We start from the raw sequence: 27194 nt of genomic DNA on the forward strand, positions 1-27194 counted from the left end.
TCACAACAATTGCTTTTTGGAATAATTTGAATTCTAAGAGACAAGATAGGTCCAGTTTATTTTAAAAAATGTAAATCATTGTAAAACCATGCCAGCACGTCCTAGCACAGCAATCTGCTTTAGTAATAAATCATAATTAACACAATCAAAAGTCACTGTTTAGGTTTTTAAAAAGCATCCCTCCCTTTTGAGGCTGATATTCAGCCTGTGGGAGGCATCCTGCCTAAGTGCTGTGATTGTTGCTGATCTACTACTATTACTACTACTACTTAGCATTTCTATAGCGCTGCCAGGGTTACACAGCGCTGTACAAGTTTAAACCCAGATATTTGATGCTGGGCCTTTTTCAGTGACTGACACTGAATATCTGGGGGGGGGGGGGGTGGATTAGGCTGGCTCAAACAACTGGCTATGCCAGTTTTTAGCGTTGGCCGATTAAGTTTATAGTGGCCAAATATAGGACTGCTATTTAGACGGTACGATTTGGCCGCTAAACTTAGTTGGTCAGCACTAAATATTGTCAGTTACCGCACAATATAGCCGGTTATCTTTTTGGCATTAACTGGCAATATTCAGCGGAGAAATCTGGTTAGCCACCAAAACACTATTTAACTGACCCGCAACCATTTCTGACCAGTTAAATAGTGCTGCATATCGGCCAGTTTGTGTCTCTTATGTTTAACTATTTTATAAATGTTGTATATGGAAATGTGCTCAGTAAAATGAAATCCATGTATTTCATCACATATGTTATGAAAAATGCAAGCGTTAAAATAGAATTTAACTTCATCATGTTGTATATGTACTGTACTGGTGAGTATGTTTAATGCACTTCTGTGCAGTTTAATGGACGTTTATTAGTGTTTGAGTGCTTCCTGCTGGTTTGTATGCCATAGAGCCTTTGGCATGCCAGGGGTTAAGCTAATAACATTACCTGTGTTCACACATGAAAGAAATGACTTAGCCACAGGTCCTCAGCTACTGGTGCAGCTTTCAACAGCTTTTCCTTGGTGGCTGTTATATTTAGGGTATTTGACTGGAAAATGCACTGAAATGATATAAGAAGTCAACTATCAGTGTGACATGTTTTTTCTTGCTGTAGAAAACCTCCTCAAATTGAAACGCCTTCTGATTGTGAAACTGTAGAAGCCTCTGATTTAAGAGCCATCTGTTTATACTCTAAGCCTTAAAGCTATTATCTCAGCATAAAATTTCAGAGTTCTATACTTTTTTCCTCGCCAAACTATCATTTTTAAGCCACAAATATTTTCCAGTCCTTTTAGATTTTATCTAAAAGTGTATTTTAACAGTATTTGAATAGTTCTTAAACAATAACAATTTATCTTGATAAATGACATGCTATGTTTTTTCATTTTATTTTAATTAGCCATTGTGGAACCAAATTCCCTTTTGTTTTAGACCTTTGAATACTGTTTAATTACAGTTATCATGCCAGATATCTTAAAGGTTATTTTACCAATACCATTTTATTTAGCATGAGCCATATGGAATCAATATTCTTGTTTCCTAAAGTGAATGCTTGGAAAATCTTACATTCATATGTTAAGAGTACACATCCTTTCTTCATTAGTTGGAAAGTAGAAGGATTTTGGCACAGGTTCTGTGTGGAAGCATTGTGCAGCTTTTATATGGATTTTGTTTTTAGCCTTTGATGACACTGTTTAGAATAGGAAGTATCTAATAAGTAAAGCATTTTGTCTAATGTGCTGCCAATGTGTTTAATATATGCCTGGAGGTCTGAAATATTATCTTCTCCACTACAGTAATATGCATTTAATTCTCTGAAAGCAGAAGGTTGAACTTTTAAAAGAGGCTCAAAGTACGTTTTCAAATAGAATAATTTAAAACATCTGGGCAAGAGGACAGGAGTAATGTACAGTTGGTTTATCCGGTTTAATCATGGTCATGTTAATGCACACCAGTAGCTAATTAAAGAAAACTTTTGTTATTCACTTTAAATGAGTTATGTAAAGATAGCTGATCTAACAGTACTGGTAAAGCAATAAATGATACCTTTTTAATTTGTAATCCAATGGCTGACATTACTGTTGCAGTGACTTTAAAAAGGACTCCTTTGTTCCTTATCAAAATCCCTTGCTTGTTAAATATGTTATGAATATCATAAAAATGGTAGTTTGCATTATGTGTTATTTTGAGTTCTAGTGTCAGTTGAATTTAATTGTACGAGATCATTTATCCTTATAGAAGCACAGTTCTATAGAATATTGTTAATTTAAAATGTTTTCAGTAAAATTACAACCAATAAAGCTACTTCACTCAAATACTTTTATAGTGAATATAAATAGTGATTGATTTTTTTTGTGTGTTTGTAATGGGCACATTTTGCCTGTAAAAGTTTATTGTCAAATGGCATATAATTCTTTTGGATTGAGAGTAAATTTAGGTCTGTGCAATAACTTGTGTTGCAATAATACAATTATAGGGTGGAGATGTTGGTTTCAACTGTGGATACCTTGTGAAAAGGGATGGATGAGAAGAAATGTTTTTGTTTGATTACGTTGGATGTGTCCTCTTCATTTGGTACTGTGGATGTTGACTTATTGTTACATAATTTATAGTTGTGTGGGTTGTGAGATACAGTCTTTGCTTAGATTTCATCTTATCTATCTGGACATTCTTTTCAGGTTAAAAGTGGTAGAGTCATCTCTCAAGTAGTTTCTGTGAAGAAAGGAGTTCCACAGGAGTGGAGGAGTAGTCTAATGGTTAGTGCAGTGGCCTGAGAACCAGGTGAACTGGATTTGATTCCCACTGCAGCTCCTTGTGACTCTGGGCAAGTCACTTAACCCTCCATTGCCTCAGGTACAATATAAGTACCTATATATAATATGTAAACCATTTTGATTGTAACCACAGAAAGGTGGTATATCAAATCTCATCCCCTTTCCCTTTCCATCTGTATTGTTAGCACTACTTTTCAGTATATGGCCTGTTTGGGATTGGTGATTGATGATTTAGGTGTTCAATAGCACTTTTATGCAGATGATATTCAGTTTTTCTTTTCTATAGAGAATGATGATTTACATGGTCATTTGAATGGATGCAATGAGAGTAGATGCAATGAGAGGTTGGATAAGAAAGACAGATTAATATTGAATGCAAAAAAACTGAAATTTTGATGCTGGAGAGACATGAAAAGAATAAATATACTGATTGTGTGAAAGTTGATGATGTGGAGGGGCATAATCAAAAGGGGCACCCAAGTTTTCCTGAGAATGTCCTTGCAGGATGTCCCGGTGAAGGGGCAGGGAAACCCATATTATCGAAACAAGATGGGTGTCCATCTTTCGTTTTGATAATACGGTCGGGGACGCCCAAATCGAGAAATTTAGGTCGACCTTAGAGATGGTCGTCCCCAATTTTCGGCGATAATGGAAACCGAGGACGCCCATCTCAGGACCAAATCCAAGTCATTTGGTCGTGGGAGGAGCCAGCATTCGTAGTGCACTGGTCCCCCTGACATGCCAGGACACCAACCAGGCACCCTAGGGGGCACTGCAGTAGACTTCAGAAATTGCTCCCAGATGCATATCTCCCTTACCTTGGGTGCTGAGCCCCCCAACTCCTCCCCCCCCAAAACAAAACCCACTACCCACAACAGTACCATACTACCATAGCCCTTAGGGGTGAAGGGGGGCACCTACATGTGGGTACAGTGGGTTTCTGGTGGGTTTTGAAGGGCTCACATTTACCACCACAAGTGTAACAGGTAGTGGGGGGTTGGGCCTGGGTCCGCCTGGCTGAAGTGTACTGCACCCACTAAAACTGCTCCAGAGACCTGCATACTGCTGTCAGGGAGCTGGGTATGACATTTGAGGCTGGCATAGAGGCTGGCAAAAAATATGTTTAGGTTTTTTTTTTTAGGGTGGGAGGGGGTTAGTGACCACTGGGGGAGTAAGGGGAGGTCATCCCCGCTTCCCTCCGGTGGTCATCTGGTCAGTTCGGGCACCTTTTTGAGGCTTGGTCGCAAGAAAAAATGGACCAAGTAAAGTTGCTCAAGTGCTCATCAGGGACACCCTTCTTTTTTCCATTATCGGTCGAGGATGCCCAAGTGTTAGACACGCCCAAGTCCCACCTTCGCTATGCTTCCAACACACCCCCATGAACTTTGGTTGTCCCCACGATGGAAAGCAGTTGAGGACGCCCAAAATCGCCTTTCAATTATGCCGATTTGGGCGACCCTGGGAGAAGGACGCCCTTCCCCCGATTTGTGTCAAAAGATGGGCGCCCTTCTCTTTCAAAAGTAAGCCTGATAGTGTTGCCAGTGAAAACTCAGTTAAGGTCATTGGGGGTGATTTTGGACTCCCATTTGACAATGCAATATCAAATTTCACAAGTGGTGCAGTCTTCTTTTTTCAATTGTGTTTTCTGAGTAAATTGAAATCAATGTTTTTGGGCAGTGATTTTAGGATAGTAATACGTCTTGCCCCATCCTTGGCCACCTTTAAATCTAGACTGAAAGCCCACCTCTTTAACATTGCTTTTGACTCATAACCACTTGTAACCACTCGCCTCCACCTACCCTCCTCTCCTCCTTCCTGTACACATTAATTGATTTGATTTGCTTACTTTATTTTTTGTTTATTAGATTGTAAGCTCTTTGAGCAGGGACTGTCTTTCTTCTATGTTTGTGCAGCGCTGCGTATGCCTTGTAGCGCTATAGAAATGCTAAATAGTAGTAGTACATAATTTGGTTTTGTCAAAGATGGAGCACAGCCAATAGATGTAGGGCATTGCAGGTTAGCCAAAATTCTGCCGTTAGGATGATTGTTGGGGGTTGTTAAGGATGTTCATATTACTCCTGTGTTGAAGCAACTGCATTGGCTCCCTGTCCAGTTTCATGTGTAGTTTAAAATACTATGCTTTATCCTCCAGATATTGTATTTTGCGGCTCCGTGGTATATGAAACAGGTGCTGAATGATTTATATACCAAGCCGACAGTTAAGAGTTGGCCATGCGACTATCTACTCAAAGGGATACATGAGGCCCACTATGCTGAGATCAGGTCTGCGACCTTTTATGTAGCAGATCCATTATTATGGAATGCACTTCTAGGAATTTTACAGTTATGCAGTAGTAAAACAAATTTTAAGACATTTTTTAAAACACATTTGCATGCGCAATCATTTTATGCAGTGTCGCCATAATTATTCTGTGGGTGGAAAGTTTATTAGAAGAGTTCTGCATTGGGAATTAATGCTATATTGATTTTTCTGTGTATGTAGATTGTAATCTGTCTAGGTTATAGGAAGACTACAAGATTTTTTAAATAAATAATAAATTTATGCATTATCAAGAAAATACTGACGTATGTGCGAGTCCTTTCAGAAGCTAATTTGGGTTCTTGATTAACTCCGTACTAGCTAAACTCAATGCAACTGTGCTATTTGTTCACTGATCTATGAAGGGACATGGAACTCAAAAGCATCACCTAGATACGATTTTAGATAGTGCTGGGGAGGAACCAACTGTCTTGGTACATGTGAGTACCAATGACATAGGAAAATGTGGGAGGGAAGTTCTGGAAGCCAAATTTAGGCTCTTAGGTAGAAAGCTCAAGTCCAGAACCTCTAGGGTAGCATTTTCAAAAGTGCTCCCCGTTCCACATTAGGAGTCACTGTCCAGGAAGGGGATCTAGGTGTCATCGTTGATTTTATGTTGAAACCCTCTGCTCAGTGTGCGTCAGCAGCTAAGAAATAAAATAGAATGTTAGGTATTATTAGGAAAGGAATTGAAAACAAAAATTAGGACATTATCATATCTTTGTATCGCTCCATGGTGCAGCTGCACCTCGGATGCTGTGTGCAGTTCTGGACACTGCATCTAAAAAAAGATATAGTGAAATTAGAAAAGGTACAGAGAAGGGCGATGAAAATGATAAAGGGGATGGAATGACTTCCCTATGAGGAAAGGCTAAAGCGGCTAGGGCTCTTCAGCTTGGAGAAAAGACAGCTGAGGGGAGATGTGATAGAAGTCTATAAAATAATGCGTGGAGTAGAACAGGTAGATGTGAATCATTTGTTTACTCTTTCCAAAAATACTAGGAGGCACCCAATGAAGCTACAAAGTAGTAAATTTAAAACAAATTGGAGAAAATATATCTTTACTCAACGTGTAATTAAACTCTGGAATTCGTTGCCGGAGAATGTAGTAAAGGCAGTTAAAAAAAAGTTGTTGGGGGATGACACTATTCGGGCTGTTCCAGTAGGAGGAAGAGTCCTCAAGCTCACCTTATTTGCAGATGATCTGTTAACCGTGTTCACAGAGCCTCAACTATCCCTCCCTAAAGCCCTTACTGTCTTAGTAGACGTTGACCGTATTTCAGGGCTTTGGATCAATATAGAAAACTCAGAAGCCTTGAGCCTTGTGGACGGATTGCCGGCTTGGTGACAGGGGATCTTTCCATTACGCTGGGGCCCAACAACTATTAAATATTTGGGGTTGATTATTCTTAGAGATTTAAATCTTCTATTCGATATTAATATAGCCCCCCTCCTGTTGGAGACTAAAATACTCTGTAAGCACTGGTCTCCACTGCCCCTCCTCTGTGGGGGAGGATACACTTGATTTATATGATTGTACTGCCTAAGTGGATGTATATTTTGTAAAATTTACCTATAAGCCTTCACTCCAAAGCTGTTTAGATTTGGGAAAGAGTGATGTGGTGCTTCTTGTGGGGCACTAAGCACATGCTATTGTTTCGCCTCACATAGAGGACATGGTTTTTGTAATGTCTCTGCAGTTTCCCCACATACGGAGAACCAATTTGCCACTGAAGAAACTTCAGCCACCCTCCAAGAGCAGGCTAGAGCTATCTTGGCTGCCAACAGCAACTGTAAAACCAATCTGTCCGTATACAAAAGATGGAAATCCTCATCAAACCCCCCTAACAAACATATCCCCAGGTTATCCTTCCAATCAAGAGCAGACCATGCAGTTATATGAACCCAAATACAAGCCCAGAATGTATGCACCTTAGGACAAGACTACCACATGTACTGATAATTACCATGCATTCCACACCCTCTCCAAAACAAATCTCCTTGATGCTGCCTTAACTTGGCCCACGCTTGCTTATGGGGAGTCCAGTAGAGTCTCTGCACCAGTTGATATTGTGTCTGCTTATATGCAACCATCGGGGAACATCTGTAGCATACCGATGGACCCTGGACCAGTACACCCACCCCATTGGGGTCCTCAAACCAGCCCTCCCACACAATGACATGAGCTGGGCTGGTCAGGCAGCCCAATGAAAGCAATGTGTTATAGAGGGAAGCTGAGTAGTACTTTAAGGAGTGTTGGGGAAAACGTTCTATCATAGAGGTTAGGAGCATACAGAGATACCAAAAGATAGGTAAGCCCATACAGAGAGCAATGTACTGTGACCCAACGGCCCTGTTCATCTGTACAGCACTGATATTTTTCAAAGGGGACGGCTTTGTTGATCAAAATCACCACCCTGCCCACCGATGGATCGGGGCCGAGGAGTGGAAACAAGGACCAACCCATTCCTGTTGGAGTTTGGAGTGTTTCAGATCACTCAGATGTGTCTCCTGAAGCAGCGCCACCCCTGCCCCATGACACCGCATGGCCATCAAAAGGTTTTTTTCTACTTTATATGGGCATTTGCCCCACAAAAATTCCAACTGAGGACATTAAAGGCCATGGCATCAGAAGGGAGGGAAGGAGCCACGAAGGACAGCCCCAGACCAAGCAAAGGACAGTAGACTGCAAGGAATACTCAAGACATGAAATGTAACTCAGAAAAAATATAACACAGATATCCCATGCCCACCTACCCCAAAAGACATCCCCACCCCTTACCATCCCACTACCCTCCATCCCACCCCCACCCCCTCTCCCCAACAAAGATCATAGTAATAGGTTAGGAATACAAGTGAATTCCCCTTGATAAAGCTAAAAAAAAACATCCAGTAATAGCAACTATCAAATAATCATCCCGATGCCCTGATCCAAGATGGCCGCAAGCTATTAGGTTGCTGCGACTCTCGTTCTCCTAAAAAAAAAAATGCCTAAACGAAGAGGGAGATTAGCGGGTAGGGCTTCCCCGCTAACTCCCTCATTACCCGGTCCGATGGATCGTTATTTGAGATCGCAGGGAGTTCACCACGTCGGCAGATCGCTTCCAGAGGTGCGCACCGGCGAAATGGAGACTTCGGCGCTCTCTGGCTTTGATGTTACTCTTTGCCCCACTGAATGCACTCCCCCTCCCCAGCCGATAGACGCCAGTTCTTTCCTTCTGGATTTGACAGGGTCCACTCCCGTAGAGGTTAGGGGCCCAGAAGATCATTGAATCGAAGCTTCACTTACTACAGAGGTGGGACTGGAGAGCAGTTTGCCTGTGGAAACGTCGCAAACTGAGGGGAGAGGGGCAGAGTGAGGACCGAGACCAGCCTGTAAGGTTTGAACTTCCTAAAGAATTTATGACTAGACCAAAAGATGTGACATTAGAAGCTTTGTGGGACATGGTTTCCAACCTAGGACAGGTTTTCCTCAAGCAGATAAACGATGTACAGCCTAAAGTTAAATCTCTGGAAAGCAATTTGGTAGAGAAAGATGAACAGATTAAAGATTTGAATGGGAAATTTGTTAATTTGGATCAAAGAATTATGAAGCTTGAAACGGCACAACCTATTATGATGAAAGATTTGACGAGTTTTAGAGACAAAATGGAAACTTTTGATAATTACATTAAAAATAATAATCTGAGATTTGTCAACTTTCCTAAACTTCAAAATGTTGCTCCTATGGATATGTTGAAACGCTATATGCGGGAAAATGTATCAATTCCTGAACAGAATCTACCACCAATGACTATGGTTTATTATATTCCTGGGAAAGGAACCACTCAACCCGAAGCTCCGATAAATGTTTCTCTCTTGCTTGAGACTTCAGATACCGAATTAGCGACTGCAGCTACATTGGTGGCGACAGTCGCACTATTACCAGACAAGAATTGGATCTTTCATCTGTTTTTCCGAAATAAAGATAAACCCTTTCTGGGTTTAAAAGTTTTATTGTTTCCTGATGTGTCCAAGGAGACACGACGACGAAGGAAACAATTCCTGCTCTTTAGGCCTGAAATTCTACACCTGGGGGGTACCTTTTTTTTAAGGTACCCCTGCAAGTGTATAATAAAGTTTAAGGAAAAAAAATATGTATTTACAGAGCCGTCTCATGTATCTGCACTCATAACCTCAGTGAAAGTGGATAAGTGTTAATTATAAGTGTTTGCTCTACTTAACAGTACTTGTAAAATTTCTTTTTTGATTAACCTTTAGATATTTTGTCTCCAGTAATTTCCTGAAATCTTGGATCACATGTATGGACTTGAGTATAGTTTTCCTGTTAATGTGAAGCTTTTTAAGCCTCACTTTTTTCCTTTTTGTTTTACTATATTTACATAATTTGTAGATTACTAGATACTTTTCCTGAACAAGAGGATTGTCTTGTAAAATATTGGATAATATTAATAAAACAAAAAGACAAATAATCATCCCATGCAATTTAATACCATCTCAAAGGCTCACAGAACATCAAAACAAACCAAGGCAAAGTTAAGAATGAGGAGAAGTCCCTGTTTCCACAGACTGGCTTTTCAAATGAGTGTTCCGGGTGGCAACTCTGTGCCAGTTGGGAGTGGGCACTCTTTGTGGGAGAACTGATGCCGTAGAATATTCAGGCTCCTTCCAAAGGCCTGTACAGGGTAGACAAGTTTGTGCTTCTTCCATTGTTTTAATGCAGTGGGGTTTGCCTTGGAACAGGAATGCAAGCCCTAAAGGAAAAAGCCATCTATATTTAATATGCTCACGCTGCAAGAGATGCGTGGAGTACTAAAGGGGATGGAGGTAATCAAATAGGGCACCAAAGGCTGGGACTTGCTAATGACACAGATAATCCAGGGGTTTCACTCGGAGCCTCAGACTGAAGCCGCTATCACTCAGATGACATCACCAGAAGTGTCAAAATTAAATGAACTTTAAATATATAAATTTAACTGATCAGGTATACCTGATTAAAATCCTTTCTTGAATGATATACGTTCTAGTCCTGCTAAGGACACTTTCTTTTTATCACAACTGTGGGTTCGTAGATTATTTGATTATGTCTTTTTGTTTTGTCCTTCTCTCCCTTTTTGTTAATTTGTTGCCAAGTGAACTGACTGGGTTTTCCAAATAGATTCATCTTTATTTGCTTTTTAGAGAAAGGGACTGGTTAAGAAAAGGATTTCGGTGTGTGTGTGGGGGGGTGGTTTTAATTTAGGCCAGTATTCACAGTGATGAAAGATCATGCAAATTGAAGGCATAATCTTTCAATGAATAATACAATTTATGAGGTCAAATGCAAGCTGTGTTCTTCAATTTGTATAATAATGAGCTGCTTTGTGTGTACTTCATTGCTTGGCATTCTGTTACAACTTGACTTGCATTGTGCTATGAAATTATGCATTAAGGGAAATCCATAATTTTGTCATTTAATGTGTTATTTGACAAAAAAACATGCAATAGCCTCTTAATGCACATTAGTAGCCTTTCCTTTAAAATCTGTACATTACAGTTTTTATATTATGATTTCCTTTGTGACTTCATATAGATACCATCTAATGCATATGTGCTGCCGCTAATGTGTACATTTTTGATGTGTGATTATAATAATATAATAATAAATAATAGTAAACTATAGTAATAGTGTGTATATTTTACCTTCACAGGTTTTAAAGAAAGAGCAGAAAAGAATGGATTCGTCTGAGGGAAGTGCCATAGATACTTCTTCACGATATAGTGGAGCCCAAGACAGTGGCATTGGCAGTGACAGTGTAAAAATAAGAATAGTTCAAATTGAACAACATAGTGGCACTAGTCATCACCGTATTGCTCGTCCTTCCCGACAGTCTTCAATTGTGAAAAATCTGAATTTTATTCCCTTTGACATATTCATTACAGCAAGCAGAATCTCCTTGATGACTTACTCATGCAGTGCCATACCTAAATCACAATCAATACCAGATCAGACAGAGGATGAAAAAACGGGGAAAAGTGCCTTAAACCTCCAAGAAGCTCACCCGAACAATGTTTCAGAATCTAAATCCAATCAGCCTTGCATTTCATCGCTTACAGCAGAAGATTTGCTCAACAGTAACAGCTGTTCCCCCACAAAGAAGAGGACAGGTCTTCTATCACTAGAAAGCCTTCATGCATCTACAAGGTCATCAGCACGACAAGCTCTTGGCATCACTATTGTACGTCAACCTGGTCGTAGAGGAAGTGGCGAAATGCAATTAGAGCCTTTTCTGTACTTCATTGTATCTCAGCCCTCTTTTCTCTTAAGCTGTCACCATAAAAAACAGAAGATGGAAGTTTCACTCTTTGATGCTGTACTCAAAGGAGTGTCTTCAGAGTATAAGTGTTCAGGTAAGAATCTTTAAAACTTACAAAGTTTGATGTACTCCCCTGACATTAATGGAAATTGCTAAACCTTTCAGGATTCCAGAAGGAAGATGCCTTAGTTTCACTGAAAAAAGTGTATTGAAACCTTCTTTCAAATTCATATTCCAGAATGGACTGCAGTTTTAATTTTTGGTGTAGATAAGATAAATCAAGGCTTATAAAGCATTAACAATTGTCTAAACATAGCAAATGATGGCAGATTAAGACTAAATGGCCTATCAAATCTGCCCATTCACAACAACTACTAAGCTCTTTAATCACGTCCTCTCTCGCAAAAATCCTTTGTGATTTTTCCATGCTACCTTGAATTCAGATACCATTCTGCTCTCACCATCTCCACTGGGAAGCTGTTACACTTATTATCCACCACTGTTTTTGTAAAGAAATATTTCATTAGATTATTTCTAAGTTTATCCCCTTTCACCCTTGTAGTATGATCTCTTGTTCCAGTGCTTCTTTTCCATTGAATGAGGCTTACCTCCTGTGCATTTATACTACAAAGTTACTTAAATGTCTCTATCATATCTCCCATTTGTCACCTTTTTTCTAACATATATATATATTTAGATCTTTAAGGGGGGAACATATCAGTACGGGTTACAATTAAGATGTGTTATTGTACCATTAACTCGTGCTGTTTTAGCACAGGTCCCATTTTATACAATGAGACCTAGTTACTAATAGCTAGAGTTAACAGTAAAATAACACCTTACCCACATTGATAACTCTCCCCCCCCCCCCCAAGTCTGTTCCCATATCCTTTATGACCAGTACAATTGACTATTCTAGTGGCTGTCCTCTGAACCATCTCCAGCTGATTAATGTCCTTTTGACTCATCCTTTTTCATCCTGGCCATTCCTCTCTCCCTATACAATCAAGCATCTTCCTTGTTTTTACCATTGCCTTTTCTATTTGACTACTTTAACATCATCAAATGTGATTCCTCCCCTCCCCAACCCTATACTGTGCTGCTTTCTTGAAATTTTGCAGCCCAAATGTATGACCATGCAATTTTCATCATTAAATCATAACAGCCTCACTCTAGAATTCAGCTTCCTATAATTTTGGGAGACACTATGGAGTCCTTTTACTAAGCTGTGGCAAAAAGTAGCCTTAGTGCACCCTTACATGGGTCTTTTCCACTTGCTAAGACCACTTTTTGCCACAGCTAGAAAATGGGCAACTTTCCTTTTTCTGATTTAGTGGCCATGTGCTAGTGTTGCCATTACTGCGTGGCCATTAACACGCAAGCCCTTACTGTCACCTGTTTTGTAGGCAGTCAGGGCTCACATGCTAATCCTGAGCTGATTAGTGCAGACACACCCATCTCTGACCCCCCCCCCCCCCCCCCAGACACACCACCTCAGCTAAAACATAAGTTGTATTTTTTAGTGTGTCAACATGTCAGAAGTACCACATGATGCTTCAGCACATCCTGTGATACCATTTTAAGCTGCGATAAGCACGCATTAGTGCTTACTGCAGCTTGGTAAAAGGACCCCTAAATTAAGAGAATTATGATATGAGACATTTTCAGTGTTTTTTTTCATATTTATAACATCATGAAGTAAAGTTAATTTAGAGAGGTTTTATCATATAAGAAAACATTCTTCTAGATATGCAACACTACATGCCTATACCATCTTATTCAGTACTGTCTTCTAATCACCTCCTTTTCATGATAATGATGATTATAATGAGTGTATGAACTAATATTAATCTAAAGTGCTTCAGATGTTTTCATTGTGCTTGGTAAACATTCAGTCTCTTGTCTTGTAGTTTCAATATAAATGCTCTGCTGATGACCAATAACCCCAAACTGAACCATGTTTCAATACTTCTAAAGCCAATAGCCAAAAAAAGTGACATTAGCACCTTAATAGTGCATGAAACCATCTGGGTGGTCCTTTTAACTTGCTTTTGTGGCCAGTGTTTCACTGCTTTCTCCTCCCCTTCACAGCAGTCTTGTTTCTCTCACTCCTACCCCCGCACCCCCATGGTCTGGCATCTCTCACCCTCGCTCCCCCAGCCCTCCAAATATGCTTTTGCAACCAGCAGCAACAGTGCCAAACTCAAGTCACCTCCACCGAGCCTTCTCTGTACCAACTTCTGCTTCGCCAGAAACAGGAAGTGGCGGCAGAGGGATCGTGGCCAACCAGCTGGAATCAACTTGTGTTGAGTGCTGTCACTGCTGGCTGCAATAGCAAGTTTGGAGGGCCAGGAGAAGAGTGAGAGCTGCAGGACTCAAAGGAGGGAAGGGAACAGAGAGACATATGGGAGGCAGGGAAGATGTAGAAATGGACCTAATGCTGTCTTCCAGTGCTTACAGAAACTCCAAATTTGGCTCATCCAAAAGCTGGAGATTTATCACACTATGCTGGAAAATTAAGTTGAGGTTTTATTCACTGTCCCTAGCCATGTCTAATACCAGCTCTGGCAGATATATATGCTAAAAACTGGTATATTCTGATCAATAAATTAAAAATAAAATTCTTTATTCTACCTTTATCTTCTCATTTTTTTTCTTATTTTATTGATCTTGTTTTTGCTGGTCTCTTAAATCTCTTGCTATGGTCTTGTCCATTTTGGCATTTCTTCCCTCTCCATGTCCACTATCCATCTTCCTTCTGTGTTCATATCTGTCCTTTCCAGAATCTCCCCTGAGTCCCTGCCTCTATCTTCCCTCCACGTTTAGCATCTCCATGCTCCCTGACCCTATTTGTGCCTTGCCCAGCATTGCCCTTCTAGGTCCCTAAGCCCTTCCTCATGTCCAACATCATCCCACTGTATCTTTATCTCCCCTCCCCATATCTAGCTTCACCACTTTCCCCAAACTCTTCTGCACCACTGCCCCTCCCCTTCTGGGACCAGTATGTCTCCTTCTCTTCTGTCCTCCTCCAGCCCCCTGGGGTTCATCATCTTTCCTTTCTTCTTTTCCTCCTGCCCCCTGCTGCCTCAGTGTTCAGCATCTCTCTGTCTCTCTTCCATCCCTCCTTCCCCTTTCCTCAGGTTCAGCATCCCTCATTCCTCCCATTCTTTTCTCTTTCCCCTCTCTCTTTTCTCTCTCCTGTTCCCCTACCCCCCACAGATCCAGTATCTCTCCCTCTTCTTTACCCACTAATTCCATGTTGGCTTTGTCTCATTAATCCATACCTTGTATATTCCCTGTAAGTTTGCCCTTTATAATAGTCTTTACCATTTTGCCCAGCACCGATGTCAGGCTTCCTGGACTATAATTTTCTGGATCACCTCTGGAACCCTTTTTAAAAATTGGCGTTACATTGACCACCCTCCAATTTTCTGGTACCAACATTATTTCCTGTCCTTCATCCCCCCACCTCTCTATGTCATCCTCTCACTGTCTTTGCCCGCGGCCCCAATCAACACCTCTCACTGTTTGTGCTCCCCCCCCCCCCCCACCAGCCCTCAAAACTTCCTCTAGGTTACAGTGATGGCAGTGCCCCATAGAGGCGTTCTCTGGCCAGCCTGTGGGGCATTTCCCTGCCATGTCCCATGAGCCAGAGACAGGATATTGTGTCAAATGTGCGAGACATGGCAGAGGAAAGGGCCGTGGGCCAGCTGGAGAAAGCCTGTGTGGAGCACTGCCATCGCTGGTGACCTAGGACAGTTTTGGAGGGCCATGGAAGTGGACGGAGAGTGAGAGATGCCAAATCAGGAGAGTGGTGAGAGGGGGACAGAGAAAGTGAGAGAGGCCAGCCTGCTGGGGGGAGGGAAGGGAAGGGAGAGAAATGCCAGACTATGAGTGTGGGGACAGGGAGGAGAGCACTTTGGCATGTGAATTGATATATCTATGCTCATGGGTGCCACTGCACAAAAGTTGGGTGAATTGAGGCAGCTGCCACTGTTGGGTTTTGGGCACACTTGTTGCTGCCTCCAAAAATTTGCTGCCTGAGGCCCCTGCCTCACTCTGCTTAATGATAAAACTGCCCCTGTTCATACTGGACACATTTGAAAAGGTCAAGGGAGTCTCATACACATATGAAAAGAAAGACCCAAGTCAGGGCCCTACACACATGTAGCTTCTGTAGAGGAAACCTGCACCACTTTTTCTGTCTGGCAAAACTTGGCCAAGTCGAGTCTTTGCCAAATAAAGTTGCATTTGGCAAATCATTGATTGTTTTCTGCTTCCTTGGACTACGTCTGCTGTTTGTTGATTCTACCAGAAGGTATACACCTGCTCTCTAATCTGGTATGGTCCTGGGTGCAGGAATGTACAGGACTAATGAGGGTCCTGCAAGGATTGTTACACCTGGAAATGAGTATGAGTAATAGATCTACTTTTGGGATCTGTTTAGTACGTGTGACCCAGACTGGCCACTGTCAGAGACAGGCTGTTGAGCTCAAAAGATCTTTGTCTAACTCGGTGTAGCATTTCTTAAGTTCAGATTCTAAGTTCATCCCATACCTTCCACAGTACTCACAAATTTTTGAATTTGTATGTGTGGAAAATGATGTATAATACATGTGGAGGGTAATTTTATAGCAGGGCACCTAGGTTAATTGGTCAGAAAGGTGTGTATTTTTGTATTATTATATATTTGAAAGGTTATATAGAACAATTACAAGAAACATCTTGCTTTAGAAAAGACAGAAAAAAATAAAGAATAATATTTAAGCAATTACAACTTAGAAGGATTAAATTAGATTACTACCAGGCTTATTTTTGAAAGAGAAGGGCGCCCATCTTCCGACACAAATCGGGAGATGGGCATCCTTCCATCCTTTCCAAAAATACTAGGACTAGGGGGCATGCGATGAAACTACAGTGTAGTAAATTTAAAACAAATCGGAGAAAATTTTTCTTCACCCAACGTGTAATTAAACTCTGGAATTCGTTGCCGGAGAAAGTGGTGAAGGCGGTTAGCTTAGCAGAGTTTAAAAGGGGTTGGACGGTTTCCTAAAGGACAAGTCCATAAACCGCTACTAAACGGACTTGGAAAAATCCAAAATTCCAGGAATAACATGTATAGAATGTTTGTACGTTTGGGAAGCTTGCCAGGTGCCCTTGGCCTGGATTGGCCGCTGTCGTGGACAGGATGCTGGGCTCGATGGACCCTTGGTCTTTTCCCAGTATGGCATTACTTATGTACTTATGTAGGGTCGCCCAAATAGGCATAATCGAAAGCCGATTTTGGGCATCCTCAACTGCTTCCCTTTGCGGAGACGACCAAAGTTCACGGGGGCGTGTCGGCACCGTAGTGAAGGCAAGACTGGGGTGTGTTTAAGAGATGGACGTCCTCGGCCGATAATGGAAAAAAGAAGGGCGTCCCTGACGAGCACTTGGCAGACTTTACTTGGTCCATTTTTTTTTGCAACCAAGCCGTGAAAATGTGCCCGAACTGACCAGATGACCACCGGAGGGAATCGTGGATGACCTCCCCTTACTCCCCCAGTAGTCACCATCCCCCTCCCACTCTCAAAAAAAAAAAAACTTTAAAAATTACTTTTGCCAGCCTCAAATATCCATCTCCATGACACCAGTATGCAGGTCCCTGGAGCAGTTTTAGTAGGTGCAGTGCACTTCAGGTAGGCGGACCCAGGCCCATCCCCCCCTACCTGTTAAACTTGTGGTGGTAAATGTGAGCCCTCCAAAACCCACCCGAAACCCACTGTACCCACATGTAGGTGCCCCCCTTCACCTCTTAGGGCTATGGTAGTGGTGTACAGTTGTGGGGAGTGGGTGTTTGGGGGGGGGGTTGGGGGGCTTTGCACCCAAGGTAAGGGAGCTATGCACCTGGGAGCAATTTGTGAAGTCCACTGCAGTGCCCCCTAGGGTGCCCGGTTGGTGACCTGGCACGTGAGGGGGACCAGTGCAGTATGAATGCTGGCTCCTCCCACGACCAAAGGGCTTGCATTTGGTCGTTTTTGAGATGGGTGTCCTAGGTTTCCATTATCGCCGAAATCCGGGGACAACAATCTCTAAGGTCAACCTAAATCTTGAGATTTGGGCTTCCCCGACCGTATTATCGAAACACAAGATGGACGCCCATCTTCTTTTGATAATACGGGTTTCCCTGCCCCTTCGCATGGCCATCCTGCGAGGACGCCCTCGTGAAAACTTGGCCGCCCCGTTCAATTATGCCCCTCCACATCTACAGTCCACAAAGAAGGAGGGAAAAAAGCAAGGTACAATTCCAAGTATCTATTTTCAAAAACTTGAGGAAAGAAGGAAGAACAAAGATATTATAACCCTTATTTATCTACTACTTACTACTACTACTTAACATTTCTAAAGCGCTACTAGGGTTACGCAGCACTGTACAGTTTAATAAAGAAGGACAGTCCCTGCTCAAAAGAGCTTACAATCTAAGGACAAAATGAAATGTACAGACAATCAAATTGGGCAGTCTAGATTTCCTGAAGAGAGATATAATGGTTAGGTGCCGAAGGTGACATTGAAGAGGTGGGCTTTGAGCAGGGAGGGGGCTTGGCGTATGGGCTCGGGAAGTTTATTCCAAGCATAGGGAGAGGCGAGGCAGAAAGGGTGGAGCCTGGAGTTGGTGGTGGTGGAGAAGGGTACAGAGAGGAGGGATTTGTCCTGTGAGCGGAGGTTGCGGGTAGGAGCATAAGGGGAGGTAAGGGTAGAGAGGTAATGAAGAGCTGCAGTTGAGTGCATTTGTAGGTTAGTAGGAGAAGCTTGAATTGTATGCAGTACCTGATCGGAAGCCAGTGAAGTGACTTGAGGAGAGGGGAGATATGAGCATATCGGTCCAGGCGGAAGATAAGACGTGCAGCAGAGTTCTGAACGGATTGAAGGGGGGATAGATGGCTGAGTGGGAGGCAGGTAAGGAGTAGGTTGCAGTAGTCAAGGCGAGAGGTAATGAGAGAGTGGACGAGAGTTCGGGTGGTGTGCTCAGAGAGCTATCGGCCCATCTCCCTCCTCCCTTTCCTCTCCAAGATACTTGAACGTGCTTGTTCACCGCCGCTGCCTCGACTTCCTTTCATCTCGAGCTATTCTTGACCCACTCCAATCTGGCTTTCGCTCTCTTCACTCGACTGAAACGGCACTCGCCAAAGTCTCCAATGACCTGTTACTAGCCAAATCTAAAGGTCTCTACTCTATTCTCATCCTCCTCGACCTATCTGCTACTTTTGATACTGTTGATCACACCTTACTCCTTTATACATTATCCTCTCTTGGATTCCGGGGCCCTGTTCTTTCCTGGTTCTCTTCCTATCTCTCCCGACGTACTCTTAACGTATACTCTGGTGGTTCCTTCTCCACATCTATCCCGCTAACAGTCGGTGTACCCCAAGGATCTGTCCTAGGACCTCTCCTCTTCTCCATCTATACCTCTTCCCTTGGTGCTCTGATCTCATCCAATGGCTTTCAATACCACCTTTACGCTGATGATACCCAGATCTACCTCTGCGCACCGGATATCTCAGCTGAAATCCAGACCAAAGTATCGGCCTGCCTGGATATCTCGCCGCCACCTCTCCGAGGACACTACCAAAACCCTTACCCACACCCTTATCACCTCTCGCCTAGACTACTGCAATTTGCTTCTCGCTGGTCTCCCACTCAGCCATCCATCTCCCCTTCAATCTGTCCAAAACTCTGCTGCGTGTCTTATATTCTGCCAGTGTTGCTATACTCACGTTAGCCCTCTCCTCAAGTCGCTTCACTGGCTCCCTATCCGCTTCCACATACAGTTCAAACTTCTCCTTTTGACCGACAAGTGCATCCACTCCGCAGCTCCTCAGTACCTTTCCGCTCTCATCTCTCCCTACACTCCTCCCCGTGAACTCCGTTCGCTAGGTAAATGTCTCCTGTCGTCCCCCTTCTCCCCCACTGCTAACTCCCGGCTCTGTTCCTTCTATCTCGCTGCTCCCTATGCCTGGAATAGACTCCCTGAGCCAGTACGTCAGGCTCAGTCTCTGGCTGTCTTCAATTCTAGGCTTAAAGACCACCTCTTTGCTACTGCTTTTGACTCCTAACCATCACTCTCTTACTCAACACCCTCACTTATCAGCCCTACCACTGCAAATTTCCCCACCCCTAGCTGTCTGTTCGTCTGTCCAATTTAGATTGTACGCTCTGTTGAGCACGGATTGTCTTTTCATGTTCATTTGTACAGCGCTGCGTAAGTCTAGTAGCGCTATAGAAATGTTTAATAGTAGTAGTAGTAATTCTGCTGATGTTATAGAGAAAGAAGCGACAGGTCTTGGCTATCTGCTGGATATGCGCGGAGAAGGAGAGGGAGGAGTCAAAGATGACTCTGAGGTTGCGGGCAGATGAGACAGGGAGGATGAGAGTGCCATCTACAGAGATAGAGAGTGGAGAGAGAGGGGAAGTGGGTTTGGGTGGAAAGACAATGAGCTCAGTCTTGGACATGTTCAGTTTCAGGTGGCGGTTGGACATCCAGGCAGCAATGTCGGATAAGCAGGAGTAGATATCATTGTGACAGTACCTAACAGGGTTGGAGTGACTACTTGCTTAGAATCCAAGAAAGAAGTCAAATGTTCAGATTAAAAGAAAACATATTTCACAGAATTCAACTTCACTACACACTTACAGAGGAAATTAGATTGTAAGCTCTTTGAGCAGGGACTGTCTTTCTTCTATGTTTGTGCAGCGCTGCGTACGCCTTGTAGCGCTATAGAAATGCTAAATAGTAATAGTAGTAGTAGTAGTAGAAATTGAGCCAAAAAGACACCCCATCTGTACTACCCTTGAACGTAACAAGAAAGGCTTGACGCCTCCGCTGAGTCTGTCTAGATATATCAGGAAACACGCTTACTTTGTGATTCAAAAACATATTATTTTGATAACAAAAATACATTTTATAGATCTAATCTCTATCAGGTTGCAATACAAAATCCACATTTAAAGTCACTGCTTGCAGCCCAAATTCATGAGAGACTATTATTTGGGTTAAATTTAAAATTTCAGATTGAATATCTGACCTAGTAGCTATTACTTGATCTGTAGATTTCTTAACATATGGCTGCAAATAATATATTTTAGAAACTGGAGGGTATGATTGTTCCTGTATCTTCAGAGTTTCAGTAAGGTATTTTCTAAAAGTAATCAAAAAAGGTGCCTATTTTATTAAGGCGCAGAGGGAAGGGAAGGAGACAAAGCCAGGCAGAAAAAGGATTTTGAGTCAGTTTCGGAACCAAAACCAAAATTTGGTCAGTCTCTACATTTAAGGCATAAACATTATGCCTGCTCAAAATCTGGTGTAAATATTGAGGCATAGAGTATGCAAGTACATGAATATATATCAATATTTTATAATCAGCAAAACTGCCCCCATGTTCCAGATAGACCGCGTCCCCTGCAGTCCCCAGACCTATTTCTCCACACCTGAAATCTCAGCATGAATCCAAGCCCAAGTATCAGCCTGCCTGTCTGACATTGCTGCCTGGATGTCTGTCTGCCACCTGAAACTAAACATGACCAAGACTGTGCTTCTTGTCTTTCCCCCTAAACCCACCTCTCCTCTTCCCCCACTCTGTGGATAACACTCTCATCCTCCCTGCCTCATCAACTCATAACAGTGGGGTTATCTTTGACTCCTCTCTCTCTTTCTCTGCACATATCCAACAGACTGCTAAAATCTGTCGTTTCTTTCTCTTTTTTATCACCAAAATTTGTCCTTTCCTTTCTGAGCACACTACCAAAATCCTTATCCACACTCTTATCACCTCTCGCTTAGACTATTTCAACTTGCTTCTCACAGGTCTCCCACTAAGCCATCTTTCTCCCCTTCAATCTGTTCAAGATTCTGCTGCACGACTTATATTCCGCCAGTGTCCCTGTGCTCTTACTAACCCTCTCCTCAAGTCACTTCATTGTCTCCCTATCCATCTCCGCATACAGTTCAAACTCCTCTTATTGACTTACAAGTTCTTTCACTGCAGCTCCTCAGTACCTCTCCACTCTTATCTCTCCCTACCCTTCTCTTCCACTGCTAACTCCACACTCTGTTCCTTTTATCTTGCTGCACTATATGCCTGGAATAGACTTCCTGAGCCAGTAGGTCAAGCTCCATCTCTGGCTGTCTTGAAATCTAGGCTAAAAACCCACATTTTTTATGCTGCTTTTAACTCCTAACCCCTATTCACTTGTACAGTACCCTTGTATGTTTTATCTTTCCCACCTTATTAATTCCCTTATCTCTTATTTGTCCTGTTTGTCTGTCCTGATTAGATTGTAAGCTCTTTTGAGCAGGGAACCTCTCTTCATGTTCAAGTGTACAGCTCTGCATATGTCTAGTAGCGATATAGAAATAAGAAGTAGTAGTAATGCTTATAGTCATAGGTGCTAAGATTTCAAAATGATTGGGGTGAATGTTTTCAGAAATGAGTGAAATAGGCAAAAATAAAGTTACACTTGATTATTATGTGCAGCGTCCAGTGTTTTATGAATAAATATGCTGTTCACCAAACAGTTAGAACACTAGCTGCACATTAAGATTTTCCATTAAAATGAGCCATGTGTCATTAGCAACACTATCATTAAAATCAAAACAACAAAAAAATAACACAAAAAAGTTATTAGAGAAAAAAATGGAAGTATTTAGAAAGAAAAATATTATTGCATGCCAAAATGCTGCAATCACTTTAGTTTTTAAGAGCTGTTATAATAGAGACTGATGGTTGCCAAGGATTAACATGGATAAAGAGTAGTTTACAATTATTTGTAGCCAAAAAATGAAGAAATCTTTGGCATTTAAGCAATAAATGTCCAGCATCTAAACCTGTAGCCTTGAATGACCACTAAATGATTAAGAAAAGCATCAGCAGGAAAGTGTTGCGAAACGGAAATATTCTTCAGTTTTTAACTGGGGTTCTTCACGTTGGGATGAGAATTTCTATACTTCTTATGGAACTTTATACTCATAAGAGTGCAAACTCATTTTCAAATGCAGCCACCACGCACATTGCAAGTACAGAACTATCCACATATTTTGCACTTGCATGGCATCAGTTGCAGAGATTTGAAAATAAAATCACTATCAGGCTTATTTTTGAAAGAGAAGGGCGCCCATCTTTCGACACAAATCGGGAGATGGGCGTCCTTCTCCCAGGGTCGCCCAAATCGGCATAATCGAAAGCCGATTTTGGGCGTCCTCAACTGCTTTCCGTCGCAGGGACAACCAAAGCCCACAGGGGTGTGTTGGAAGCAGGGGCGTATCTGCGTGGGGCCTCAGGGGCCTGGGCCCCCGCAGATTTCGCTCTGGACCCCCCTACCGCTGCCAACCCTCCCCCTCCGTTGTTGTCGTCTACCTTCGCTGGCGGGGGACCCCAACCCCCGCCAGCCGAGGTCCGCGTCCTCCTGCCGCTGCCGGCTGCCGTTAAAAGAATTCCGTCAGCTGGCGGGGGACCCCCCAACCCCCGCCAGCCAAGCCGAGGTCCTTTCATTTCTTCTTCCAGTAAAGCTGGCGCCGAAAGTTTCTTCTGAGTCTGACGTCGCTGCACGTTGTACGTGCAGGACGTCAGACTCAGAAACAGAATGAGCTTCATTCTGTTTCTGAGTGTGACGTCCTGCACGTACAACGTGCAGCGACGTCAGACTCAGAAGAAACTTTCGGCGCCAGCTTTACTGGAAGAAGAAATGAAAAGACCTCGGCTTGGCTGGCGGGGGTTGGGGGTCCCCCGCCAGCTGACGGAATTCTTTTAATGGCAGCCGGCAGCGGCAGGAGGACGCGGACCTCGGCTGGCGGGGGTTGGGGTCCCCCGCCAGCGAAGGTAGGCGACAACAACCGAGATTGGCAATGGCAGCGGCTGGGGGGAGGGGGATCGGCAATGGCGGCGGCGGCGGGAGGGGCTATAATGTGCCCCCTCACTCTGGCCCTGGCCCCCCCTACCGCCGCAGTTCAGATACGCCCCTGGTTGGAAGCGTAGCGAAGGCAGGACTGGGGCGTCCCTGACGAGCACTTGGGTGACTTTACTTGGTCCAATTTTTTTACGACCAAGCCTCAAAAAGGTGCCCAAACTGACAAGATGACCACCCCTTATGCCCCCAGTGGTCACCAACCCCCTCCCACCCTAAAAAAAACGTTTTCAATATTTTTTGCCAGCCTGTATGCCAGCCTCAAATGTCATACCCAGCTCAATGACAGCAGTATGCAGGTCCCTGGAGCAGTTTTAGTGGGTGCAGTGCACTTCAGACAGGCAGACCTAGGCCCATCCCCCCCCCCCCCCCACCTGTTACATTTGTGGTGGTAAATGTGAGCCCTTCAAAACCGACCAGAAACCCACTGTACCCACATGTAGGTGCCCCCCTTCACCCCTTAGGGCTGTGGTAGTGGTGTACAGTTGTGGGTAGTGAGGTTTGGGGGGCTCAGCACACAAGGTAAGGGAGCTATGCACCTGGGAGCAACTTGTGAAGTCCACTGCAGTGCCCCCTAGGGTGCCCGGTTGGTGTCCTGGCATGTCAGGGGAACCAGTACACTACGAATGCTGGCTCCTCCCATGACCAAATGGCTTGGATTTGGTTGTTTCTGAGATGGGCGTGCTCAGTTTCCATTATTGCCGAAAATCGGGGACGACCATCTCTAAGGTTGACCTAAATTTTGCGATTTGGGTGTCCCCAACCATATTATCGAAACGAAAGATGGACGTCCATCTTGTTTCGATAATACGGGTTTCCCCGCCCTTTTGCGAGGACATCCTCAGGAAAACTTGGGTGCCCCTTTCGATTATGCCCCTCCACGTATGCTTTCACTCCCCCATTCTTATTCAATCGTTTTTTTTTCACATGTGTAAAATATGTATGCTGTAAAACAATACATATACTTTTACCTACATAAAAAGTAAAGTATTCCCTTCCCCTGACCTACTTTTAACACCCTACTCAGTCCCCTTTCCAAAATAATCTTCTACCCCAAATCCATTTTAACAAATCCCCTCCCCCAAAACCACCACACCATCTACCAAGATCTTTCCTAGTAGGGAGAGGAGCGATTTCTGAACACTCCTGTCCCGGTGTTTCTCAACCTCAAAATTGTGGCCTTAACCTCCTAGTGGTAGTCTTGTGGTATCAACATTAGGATCAGACTGTTAAATAAGGGAATGCTCTCATATTTAGCAGTCTGATCCCTTAGGGGCAATACTGCAGGACTGTTGTAGGAAGCTGAAGCCATCATTTTGAAACTGGAAGCTGCTGGGCAGAAGCATCCATGGATCATTGCTGTCCTCCTCACTATCCAAAAGAGAGAACCCGGTATTGCTGGGAGCTTTACATGGGTGAGGGGTTCTTGAATGGAATGAGGGGTTTCTTGCAAGTGGGTCAGGGCCGGGAATGAGGAATACTTTGACTTTCTGAATGCTTCCCAAGGGCATTAGCCACATGTTAGTGGACCATGCTCCTCTTACCTTTCCATGACTAACACAGCTTGTCAAGTTTATCATGAATGACATTATTAAGTTTGCATAATAAGGAGCTAATATGAATGCTTCCCATCTCATTATTTAATGTGTGTTGTGGTAAAAAAATCTATTATTCAGAGCAAAAGATGCACTTTCTTGAGTTATTTAACAAATAATGTCATTCCATTAACATAGGTACTAACTAGGGCTTTTAATCATTTTATGTTGTTAGTTTTAGAAGAGAGTAAAGAAAATTCTTACTCATTAGTCTCTACTTGAAAATTTTAAATCCCTTTGTAGTAGCAGAAACCAGACCATTTTCTGGTCCTCTAGATCATTTAATCGCTTACCAGTGTTTTATGACTAGCTCAGCCATAACTTAAGAAATTGATCAAAAGTTGTAATATAATTGGCTATCCTATAGTATATACGTTTTTGACTTTTCTTAAATAACATCATTTTGCACACAAAGGGAGCAGCTGTTTCAGGAATTAGCATGCATTAAAAGTTAACTTTGTGACTTGACACTTAGTGGGTTCTCATTGTAGGCACCCTGATGCTGTCTTGTGAGATTGCTATTTTATAATAGCATCTGAGTGCCCAGGTTCTGCTGTAGAGTAATAACATAGCCCAGTATTGGCACATCTTACATTTAGGTGCATGCAGTTATACCAGTCTTAACTGGGAGCCTCCATGCTCTTTCCACATGTACACCCACTTGCATTTGCACGCTGTAGCACTTACGCCTTCCCTCATAGAATGGCACTTCGGGTGCCAATGTGTGTAAGTACTGTGCCACTTTTTTGAGTATAGACATTTGCAAAAGGATGCTTAAACACAGGTGCCTAATTATAGATTTGCCCTTCACACACACGTGCTAATTCCCATATTAAGAGTGTAATTCTATAAGAGAGTGATTATTTTTAGGTGCAAAGAAGGCACCTATTTATTCTGTTAATAAACATTGATGCCTACTTTTCTGTACAAAATACCAACATAACCGGTCAAATACTTGTGTATTTTTTGTGTGTGAACACTTAAGCCAGCCATAGAACAGTGGCAGATCAGGAAAGTATATGCCTAGATCATGGTAGTGTATAATTTATGCATGTTACGCCCAAACTCCGTCCATATGAACACTGCTTGTATCTTACGTTCCACCAAATAGGGTACAATGGCAACTTTCATGCCATCGAATAAGGTATAGCAAGATTATTGTCATTTACACACGTAAATGACTAGAATACTGGCATTTATGCATGTACTTACAGACGAAATCTAGGTGACTTCTTACAAAGTTACCCTAAGAGGGTAAATCTATAAGAGTGAGCCTATTTTTAGGCACCAAGAACACACAGAAGTGACCAGTATCAGCATATTCATGCATACGTGCATACATACACATGTAAATTTCCATACTGTGGCTAAATGTGGTGGATGTAGTTTAAATGTAGACATACAAATAGGTGGCATCTGTGCAGAGTGTGGGTGTGGCTCAGAGTTTCACATGTAAATTAAAGAATACTAGGGGTTAGCATTAACATCAGCTCTCTGTCTAGTGTAAGTGGTCAAGCCTAAAATATAGGTACATATTTGCCCTGCTACACTAGTATCTATAACGAATATTAGGCACCTACCTTTCTTTATAGAATGGGCTCAAACTAGTAGCCTAGTGATTAGTGCAGCGGACTTTAATCTTGGGGAACTGGGTTTGATCCCCACTGCAGCTCCTTGTGACTCTGGGCAAGTCACTTAACCCTCCATTACCCCAGGCACAAAATAAGTACCTGTATATAATATGTAAACCACTTTGATTGTAACCACAGAAAGACAGTATATCAAGTCCCATCCCCCTTTCTTGGTGCCTGATATAGGAACCCTGTTATAGAATTACCCTCTTAAGTGCATACATAGTGTGGAAAGGGGCAGAAATTGGCAAGCAATGGGAGTGAACTTCACCTAGTAGTTAACACACATTAACTTACTATGCATTCATTAACGGTTAGTGCAGCAGGTGACAGATCACTTAAGGAGTTGTTTGGTGCATTCATATTATTTTGTGTGTTCTTTACACATGGCAAATGTATTTTCTGTGCATCTAGTGGTTAATTCTGTGAACCGCTTTGATTGTAACCATAGAAAGGCAGAATATCAAATCCATGACCCCCTTTTCAAGTCTACTCAGAACATACCACCTTGAAATCTTTGTTTGCCGTGGGTATACAGTAGATGTTAAGTAGCATATTAATATCACTGCTTACACATGCTAATTTATACATGTATACTGGCTTTATAGCAGTACAATCTAAGTGGTTTACATATATAGAGAATAGGCTTACAT

At 42.7% G+C, this 27194-nt stretch overlaps 1 protein-coding gene across 1 annotated transcript in view; it reads left to right on the forward strand.

Annotated features, from left to right (window-relative positions):
- Window positions 1-27194, forward strand: part of VPS13B (vacuolar protein sorting 13 homolog B) — a 1674799-nt gene that overhangs the window by 1005993 nt on the left and 641612 nt on the right. The window contains 1 exon segment of the mRNA XM_030217225.1: window positions 10773-11472. Coding sequence (XP_030073085.1) covers window positions 10773-11472 — 700 coding nt within the window.

This window comes from Microcaecilia unicolor, chromosome 1 (genome assembly GCF_901765095.1).
Source record: "Microcaecilia unicolor chromosome 1, aMicUni1.1, whole genome shotgun sequence".
Taxonomy (NCBI): Eukaryota; Metazoa; Chordata; class Amphibia; order Gymnophiona; family Siphonopidae; genus Microcaecilia; species Microcaecilia unicolor.